This window comes from Oncorhynchus kisutch, linkage group LG4 (assembly GCF_002021735.2).
Source record: "Oncorhynchus kisutch isolate 150728-3 linkage group LG4, Okis_V2, whole genome shotgun sequence".
NCBI classification, from domain to species: Eukaryota; Metazoa; Chordata; class Actinopteri; order Salmoniformes; family Salmonidae; genus Oncorhynchus; species Oncorhynchus kisutch.
Window position 1 is genome coordinate 12,308,247 of NC_034177.2, and position 10,008 is coordinate 12,318,254.

General features: G+C 41.7%; 1 protein-coding gene across 2 annotated transcripts in view; it reads left to right on the plus strand.

Moving 5' to 3' along the window:
• The window catches only part of tnni3k (TNNI3 interacting kinase), a 61,313-nt gene extending 54,019 nt beyond the window's left edge, over positions 1 to 7,294 (plus strand). Inside the window, exons 19-25 of one of the 2 annotated variants that reach the window (XM_020479743.2) lie at positions 3,061 to 3,113; positions 3,524 to 3,656; positions 3,775 to 3,884; positions 5,514 to 5,573; positions 5,721 to 5,887; positions 6,803 to 6,882; positions 7,046 to 7,294. In XM_020479743.2, the coding sequence (XP_020335332.1) occupies positions 3,061 to 3,113; positions 3,524 to 3,656; positions 3,775 to 3,884; positions 5,514 to 5,573; positions 5,721 to 5,887; positions 6,803 to 6,882; positions 7,046 to 7,122 (680 nt within the window). In that variant the 3' untranslated portion in view covers positions 7,123 to 7,294. The remainder of the gene's footprint in view (positions 1 to 3,060; positions 3,114 to 3,523; positions 3,657 to 3,774; positions 3,885 to 5,513; positions 5,574 to 5,720; positions 5,888 to 6,802; positions 6,883 to 7,045) is intronic. The other variant, XM_031822442.1, reaches the window with a different exon arrangement.
• Positions 7,295 to 10,008: the final 2,714 nt, after the last annotated feature.

A 10,008-nucleotide genomic window follows, 5' to 3' on the forward strand; every position in this document is an offset into this window, starting at 1 on the left:
ATTATAAGAAATCTCGCTATGCCCTCCTACGAACCATCAAAGAGCGAAGCCTCAATACAGTACAAAGATTGAATCGTACGACACCGGCTCCAATCCTCGTTGGATGTGTCAGGGCTATTATTACGGATTAAAAAGGGAAGCACAGTCGCGAGCTGCCCAGTGACACGAGCGTACCAGACGAGCTGAGTAACTTTTATGCTTGCTTCGAGGCAAGTAACACTGAAGCATGCATGAGAGCATCAGCTGTTCTGGAAGACTGTGTGATCACGCTCTATGCAGCCGATGAGAGGAAGACCTTTAAACAGGTCAACATTCACAAGGCCACAGGGCCAGACGAACTACCAGGGCGTGTGCTCCAAGCATGCGCTGTCCAACTGGCAAGTGCCTTCACTGACATTTTCAACCCCTCCCTGTAATACCAACATGTTTCAAACAGACCATCATAGTCCCTGTTCCCAAGAACACTTAACCTGCCTAAATGACTAGCGACCTGTAGCACTCACGTCTGTAGCCATGGAGTGCTTTGAAAGGCTGGTCATGGCTCACATCAACATCATTATCCAAGAAATCCTAGACCCACTTCAATTTGCATACCACCCCAAAAGAGCCACAGATGATGCAATCTCTATTGCCCTTTCACACCTGGACAATAGGAACACCTATATGAGAATGCTGTTCATTGACTACAGCTCACCGTTCAACACCATAGTGCCCTCAAAGCTCATCAATAAGCTAAGGACCCTGGGACTAAACACCTCCCTCTGCAACTGTATCCTGAACTTCTTGACGGGCCACCCCCAGATTTTAAGGGTAGTTAACAACACATCCGACACACTGATCCTCAACACAGGGGCCCCTTAGAGGTGCATGCTTAGTCCCCTCCTGTATTCCCTGTTCACTCATGACTGCACGGCCAGGCACCACTCCAAAACCATCATTAAGTTTGCTGATGACACAAGAATGGTAGGCCTGATCACCGACAATGATGAGACAGCCTATTGGGAGGTCAGAGACCTGACTGTGTGGTGCAAGGACAACAACCTCTCCCTCAACGTGATCAAGACAAAGGAGATGATTGTGGACTACAGGAAAAGGGGTACCGAGCATGCCCCCATTCTCATCGACAAGGCTGTAGTGGAGCAGATTAAGAGCTTCAAGGTCCTTGGCGTCCGCATCACCAACAAACGAACATGGTCAAAGCACATCAAGACAGTTGTGAAGGGGGCACAACAAGACATATTCCCCATCAGGAGACTGAAAAGATTTGACATGGTGTCACGTTCGTCGTACGGAGGAGACCAAGGCGCAACGTAAGATGAATACATACTTTTAATGAAGACGAAGAACACTTAACTATACAAAACAACAAACCGGACGTGAAGCTATAATAATACTAGTGCAGACACAGGCAACTAGACATAGACAATAACCCACGAAATACCCAAAGATGGCTGACTAAATATGGTTCCCAATTAGAGACAACGATAAACAGCTGCCTCTAATTGAGAACCAATCTAGGCAACCATACACATACATAAACACCTACATAGTAAACGACCCCATAAACCTACAAAAAAACCTAAACAGTACAAAAACACATACATCACCCATGTCACACCCTGACCTAACCAAAACAATAAAGAAAACAAAGAATACTAAGGTCAGGGTGTGACACATGGGTCCTCAGATTCTCAAAAGGTTTTACAGCTGCACCATCGAGAGCATCCTGACGGGTTCCATCACTGCCTGGTATGGCAACTGCTCGGCCTCCAACTGGAAGGCACTACAGAGGGTAGTGCATACGGCCCAGTACATCACCGGGGCCAAGCTTCCTGCCATCCAGGACCTCTATACCAGGCGGTGTCAGAGGAAGGCCCTAAAAATTGTCAAAGACTCCAGCCACCCTAGTCATAGACTGTTCTCTCTGCTACCACATGGAAAACAGAACCGTGTGGTAGGTCTAGGTCCAAGAGGCTTCTAAACAGCTTCTACCCCCAAGCCATAAGACTCCTGAACATCTAATCAAATGGCTACCCAGACTATTTGCATTGCCCCTCCCCCTCTTCTATGCTGCTGCTACTCTCTGCTATTATCTATACATAGTCACTTTAATAACTCTACCTACATGTACATATTATTTCAGTTACCTCGACACCGGTGCCCCAGCACATTGACTCTGTACCGGTACCCCTGTATATCACCTAGCTATTGTTTTTTTTACTGCTGCTCTTTAATTATTTGTTACTTTTATGTCTTCATTTTTAAAGGTATTTTCTTGTAAGTAAGCATTTCACTGTAAGGTCTACCTGTTGTATTCGGTGCATGTGACAATTTTTATTTTATTTTATTTGATGGTTTTTGCAACTGACCTTCATGTCTTAAAGTAATAATGGACTGTCGTTTCTCTTTGCTTATTTGAGCTGTTCTTGCCATAATGTGGACTTGGGCTTTTACCAAATAGGGCTATCGAGTTAAGATGGAAAGAAATTCCTCAAGTCAACTTTTAACAAGGCACACGCCAAGAGTGTGCAAAGCTATCATAACACATATAGCACTTGTCATAAGCTGTGCAAAGCTGGCCTCTTCGAAGAATCTCAAATATAAAACATATTTTGATTTGTTTAACACTTTTTTGGTTACTACATGATTCCATATGTGTTATTTCATCATTTTGATGTCATTGCTATTAATCTACAATGTAGAATATAGTAAAAATCAAGAAAAACCCTGGAACGAGTATATATCCAAACTTTTGACTGGTACAGTATAAACATACAATATAATGAAGACAGATTACAGTTGGTAAAGTAGCATTTTCCTATAACGAATTTGTCATGAAGGCCCAATAACAGCTATTTACCAGATTACATATCCCTCCCCCTCCCGACTTAGAACGCTCCAAGACAGTCCTAACAAAATGCTTGCTTGAGATATTTTTTATGGGAAACTATTACAGTAAGGTACTAAATTGTTACACAGAAGTGACTTGATATTGAAATAAAAATGGCTGCCTCACTAACCTCATTATTAGAATCTTGAACCCCTTTTTTTTCTCTTTAGAATCCAGATTTCTGTTATCCGAGGTTGTGGACAATATGACCAAGCAGCCAGGGGTTAGTCCAACTTCCATACCATAAATGTGTGTGTGTGTGTGTGTGTGTGTGTGCGTTTAACTATACTTGTGGGGACCAGAAGTCCCCACAAGAATAGTAAACAAACAAATATCTGTCCCACAAGGTCAAATGCTATTTCTAGTAGGTTTAGGGTTAAGGTAGGAATAGCATTAGGTTTAGGGTTCAGAGTTTAGGGTTAAGGTTAGGTTTTGGGATTAAGGTTAGGATAATGGAAAATAGGATTTTGAATGGTTATAAATTGTGTCCCCACAAGGTTAATTAAATGTGTGTTTGTGCTAGTGAGTGTGAGTGCGAGTGCTCCCTGGAGTGAAGCCTTCGCTGAGGAACCATTTGTCCATGGTAGCCAGAGTGTTTTGCGTTGCTAATTTGACTCTTGTGTTGGTGTACAGAACCTGCGCTGGATGGCCCCAGAGATATTCACCCAGTGTACACGCTATACTGTCAAGGCTGACATGTTCAGCTATGCCCTGTGTTTGTGGGAGCTGCTCACTGGAGAGATCCCCTTTGCCCACCTGAAACCTGGTAACCTCTGCATGAATAAAAACACACCAATCTGGTTTGGGAGAATGTGAATCAATGAGTCAGTATTGGATTGTTTCAAGCATGTTATATATGTTGGATTCTCCCTGTCCTCATCAAGCTGCAGCAGCTGCAGACATGGCCTACCACCACATCCGACCTCCTATTGGCTACTCCATACCCAAACCCATCTCTGCCATGCTAATGAGGGGCTGGAATGTCTGTCCAGAGGTCAGTGTCGATTCCGTAGAGCGTAAAGACCACTACATTTATGTGAGCTAAGTTCATATGAACTAAGTTCATGTGACTTAAGTTCATGTGAACTAAATTCATGTGCTAAGTATGCTACGGTCATGTGAGCTAAATGCTACATATGCTAAGTTCATGTGAGCTAAGTTCATGAGCTAACTATACTAAGTGCTACGTATACTTACATATGAGCTAAATTCATGTGAGCTAAGTTCATGTGCTAAGTATGCTACGCTCATGTGAGCTAAGTGCTAGGTACTAATAAATTAACATAAAGACACCAGAGACTCTGGGTTCGAGCCCAGGCTCTGTCGCAGCCGGCCGTGACCGGGAGGTCCATGGGGTGATGCACAATTGGCCTAGCATTGTCTGGGTTAGGGAGGGTTTGGCCAGTAGGGATATCCTTGTCTCATTGCACACTAGCGACTCCTGTGGCGGGCCGGGCACAGTGCACGCTTACCAGGTCGCTAGGTGTACAGTGTTTCCTCCGACACATTGGTGCGGCTGGCTTCCGGGTTGGATGCGCGCTGTGTTAAGAAGCAATGCGGCATGGTTGGGTTGTGTTTCGGGAGGACGCATGTCTCTCGACCTTCGTCTCTCCCGAGCACGTACGGGAGTTGTAGCGATGAGACGAGACAGTAACTATCAATTGGATACCACGAAATTGGGGAGAAAAAGGGGGTAAAATAATAATAATGCAATAAAATGTCAGAAATAACATAAAGGGGTGGAACAGGGCTGCAACCTGCCAAAGACTTTCTATGTCTACCCTACCTGCCCTCAGCTGTGCTGTCTATACTGCCTCATTAATTACTGTTGTTTTCACTTTCTCTTGCATAATTCAGCAAGAGTGTCAATAGCAGGATACCCTTTGATTAAAAATCATCTCTATATTACACCCATCATAACAAACATTTAATTGTTTGCGAGATCAGACATAATATCACTGTAATCCGAGTGTTCATTTTCGTAAATTGTTTTATGTTCAGCGGAACTAATTTGTATATTTTTCAACTGTATTAATTATTACATTTTCCAATTCCACAAAAAATGAACACGCATCAAAATAAATCCCAGACAAAGCTTTATCGTTCTTATAGATTTAATGGAAAGACAATCTACTGTATTCCATTGAGCATTTCAACCATTACCGGGGTGTCTTAAAGTGAAGTAGGATCTGTTACTGTGTTTGTTGTCTTACAGTGAAGTAGGATATGTCACTGTGTTTGTTGTCTTACAGTGAAGTAGGACCTGGCTCTGTGTTTGTTGTCTTACAGTGAAGTAGGATCTGGCTCTGTGTTTGTTCTCTTACAGTAAAGTAGGATCTGGTTCTATGTTTCTTGTCTTAAAGTGAAGTAGGATCTGGCTCTGTGTTTGTTGTCTTACAGTGAAGTAGAATCTGGCTCTGTGTTTGTTGTCTTACAGTGAAGAAGGAGATGGAAAGCCTGCTTTTCAAGTAGAGTTCACCTTCGATTCATGTGTGGGTAGATCCGCATAACCACACAGACAGGCAGACTGAGAAAGCACAGCTGTGTGTGTGTGTGTGTGTGTCTTTTTTCTGTGAAGAGAGTTTCTAGGTTAAATAATCCTATTTTATCTCCTCCGAATCAGGATAGACCTGAGTTCTCTGAGGTGCTGGCCACACTAGAGGAATGCCTATGCAATGTGGAGGTATGGTGTTTTTCTATAGTATGTGAATCTACACCAGAGTGGAACAAACATATGCTGCTTACATTTTCAGAAAGTTCACCGCTTTCTTGCCTGTCCATGTGACACTTGTTGATGATAATGTCATACATGTATGTGTGTGATCCACAGTTGATGTCCCCAGCCTCCAGTAACAGCAGTGGGTCCTTGTCCCCCTCTGGCTCGTCTGACTGCCTGGCGAGGGGCAGTCCTGGTCGAAGTCACGTGGCCGCCCTCCGTTCCCGCTTTGAACTGGAGTACGCCCTCAACGCCCGTGCCTACGCAGTCTGGACTCAGAGGTAGGGCTTCACTAACCTGGTCGTTTCCTGGCGTTGATAATGACTATAGGTGTTGGCTACACAGCAATCGAGAAGAAAAAGAAACGCGAGGTGCTGGCTAGCAGAGTAGAAAACTTGAAAATAAAAGAGAGGAGCACACTCTAGGAGCTCAGATGCAAAAATGTAATATCCAACGTGTCGACAGACAGACAGCTTGGCTGTCGAAACGTTGGATATTACATTTTTGCATCTGAGCCCCCAGAGTGTGCAACTCTCTTTTATTTTCAAGTTGGCTACACAGCACACACCTATCTGGGACCAGGCTAGTATATCATATAGTCTTCTCCACATACAGATGACCACAATACAGAGAGAGTAGGTTAGAGAGTTTCACTGAAGGAGTTTCAAATGTTTCTCTCTTTTCTATTAGGGCATGTTGACCTTTGTCTCCGTCTCCGTCTCTGTTTCTGTCTCTGTGGCCTATATACTGGATTGCTAAGCATAACCAAGTTAAGTGTAAAGGCCAGTACTAGTAGGAATTCGGTGTCCAGGGACACAGTAACTGAAGTTAGATTTGTGTGAGTTCTCTACTGCTGAAGTCTCTGCCTGTTAGAAATGTCCTGGCAGACTGGCAGTTAATCAAATGTTTCATCCATTTTGTTTATATTAGATGTAGAAGTGAGAGAGTGTGGTTATGGGGTCCTGTGCTGTTACACAGGGGGTCATGCTAGATTCATCAGAGGACATCAGAGATGTGTTTACACCTGCCTCGTCTAACTCTGCCTCCTCAATCTTTCATTATTTTAAAAAGATCATTATACAAAACGTGTCTGTAACCACTTGATGCAGATTGTCATATTATGTAGTAGAGGTTGATTATGTAAACAGAATCACTATATTCAGCCTTATAACAGCTCATGGATGATTTATTTTCAGCGAGGGACGACGTGATTCCCAAGGTCCATCTCTGGATGAACTGAGGAGGAATATGCAGTTTCCACCTATTGACCGAAATGGTAAAAAGCATATTAATGAAGACACTCATCAATCCTATACCGGTATTACAGAACTTCATCATTTCAAATGGAGTACAGCCAAAGCTGGTGTTGGTGTGTGTTGGGAAAGGACCTGGCTGTGGATCATCCCTAACCCCTGACCTCTGTGTCCTACCTCCTTCAGGGTATGTGTCAGACCCTATGAGCACCATGCGCTTCCACTCCAACTGCAGCAGCAACGGCAGCTTTGAAGACAACTAACATAGATGGGAAGTCTTCCAGCTCTACTATGCTACTATACTGTAGTTCATAAAGCCATAACCTTATTTCTAAGTTTATCACATAGACATATTGGTTGATCTAGTCTTGAGTATAAGCTACAGTGCCTTGCGAAAGTATTCGGCCCCCTTGAACTTTGCAACCTTTTGACTCATTTCAGGCTTCAAACATAAAGATATAAAACTGTATTTTTTTGTGAAGAATCAACAACAAGTGGGACACAATCATGAAGTGGAACGACATTTATTGGATATTTCAAACTTTTTTAACAAATCAAAAACTGAAAAATTGGGCGTGCAAAATTATTCAGCCCCTTTACTTTCAGTGCAGCAAACTCTCTCCAGAAGTTCAGTGAGGATCTCTGAATGATCCAATGTTGACCTAAATGACTAATGATGATAAATACAATCCACCTGTGTGTAATCAAGTCTCCGTATAAATGCACCTGCACTGTGATAGTCACAGAGGTCCGTTAAAAGTGCAGAGAGCATCATGAAGAACAAGGAACACACCAGGCAGGTCCGAGATACTGTTGTGAAGAAGTTTAAAGCCGGATTTGGATACAAAAAGATTTCCCAAGCTTTAAACATCCCAAGGAGCACTGTGCGAGCGATAATATTGAAATGGAAGGAGTATCAGACCACTGCAAATCTACCAAGACCTGGCCGTCCCTGTAAACTTTCAGCTCATACAAGGAGAAGACTGATCAGAGATGCAGCCAAGAGGCCCATGATCACTCTGGATGAACTGCAGAGATCTACAGCTGAGGTGGGAGACTCTGTCCATAGGACAACAATCAGTCGTATATTGCACAAATCTGGCCTTTATGGAAGAGTGGCAAGAAGAAAGCCATTTCTTAAAGATATCCATAAAAAGTGTCATTTAAAGTTTGCCACAAGCCACCTGGGAGACACACCAAACATGTGGAAGAAGGTGCTCTGGTCAGATGAAACCAAAATTGAACTTTTTGGCAACAATGCAAAACATTATGTTTGGCGTAAAAGCAACACAGCTCATCACCCCGAACACACCCTATCCCCACTGTCAAACATGGTGGTGGCAGCATCAAGAATTTTAAACATCAGGAAGATGGTTAAAATTGATGGGAAGATGGATGGAGCCAAATACAGGACCATTCTGGAAGAAAACCTGATGGAGTCTGCAAAAGACCTGAGACTGGGACGGAGATTTGTCTTCCAACAAGACAATGATCCAAAACATAAAGCAAAATCTACAATGGAATGGTTCAAAAATAAACATATCCAGGTGTTAGAATGGCCAAGTCAAAGTCCAGACCTGAATCCAATCGAGAATCTGTGGAAAGAACTGAAAACTGCTGTTCACAAATGCTCTCCATCCAACCTCACTGAGCTCGAGCTGTTTTGCAAGGAGTAATGGGAAAAAAATTCAGTCTCTCGATGTGCAAAACTGATAGAGACATACCCAAAACGACTTACAGCTGTAATCGCAGCAAAAGGTGGCGCTACAAAGTATTAACTTAAGGGGGCTGAATAATTTTGCACGCCCAATTTTTCAGTTATTGATTTGTTAAAAAAGTTTGAAATATCCAAAAAATGTCGTTCCACTTCATGATTGTGTCCCACTTGTTGTTGATTCTTCACAAAAAAATACAGTTTTATATCTTTATGTTTGAAGCCTGAAATGTGGCAAAAGGTCGCAAAGTGCAAGGGGGCCGAATACTTTCGCAAGGCACTGTATATATTATTCGTTATGTGTATTTCCAAAAGCTATTTACTACTTTCTGTGTTTATGGTGTTGAACTGTTTGAATAGATTTGTGTGGTTTTTATATCTGGTAAGTATTTTTTGGATACAAGGCATTTTGGGGGTTTGGAAAATTGTTAAGGGAATTTTTATCAATAATGACTAATTATGTATACATTTCAATCAGGACTGACTAATCAGAATACTATTATGTTACTGTATATGTATGATTTTTCTGTTTAATCCTAGTACTGAATATAATGTGTGTAAATATAATCAATAATTAGAACAATGACTGTCTGTACCATGGTAGAAATGAATGAACTTATAGCCAGACTGGCTAGAAGGCTTATCTACACAAGCTGGCCTTGGCTCGGTCATAAATTATCTTAATAGGGAGAGACGATGTGAGAACCATACAGCCATTGTACTGGAGCGGAGATGAGACTGGCTAGTACTAAAACTAAAATTAAACACTCTGTCAATTCATAAGAATTTGTATGACTCTTATTTGTATATAATGGGCAGTACTCTTGAGAATAAAAGCTGCTGATTGACTTTAAGACTGGGCTCTGTCCATTTTATACAAATAAGAGTCATACAAATTCTTATGAATTGACAGAGTGTTTAATTTTAATTGGGTATTAAAACAGAGGAATTTAATTCCTGCAACAAAAATGTTTCACAGTATACCACCTGTGTCTATTCTTTAAAAACATCTTCAAGCGTCAGAATGCTTAGGAAATTTGTGCTTTTTATTTTCAATAAATTAGAGAAATCTTTGAGTTTCATTCTATAGGATTTTACAGTGATAAACAAGATGAATCCTAACCAAACAAAACTAAATACAGGATTCATAATGAATGGCATATGAATAAATACATTTTACAAGAATATTTAGAAGTAGAGGTATTAGGCTGCGTTTACACAGGTAGCCCAATTCTGATATTTTGCCCAATTCTTGGCAAAATATCTGATCTGATTAAAGACCAATTGGTGCAAAAAATATCAGAATTGGGATACCTGTGTAAACACAGCCTTAGAGGTGTTAGCAGCAACGTATTTGTTTTGACACAAACTGTTTCCTACATAGGACATTTCACAATTTCACCAATTGTTATTACTGCATGTGTAGTTATGTAGC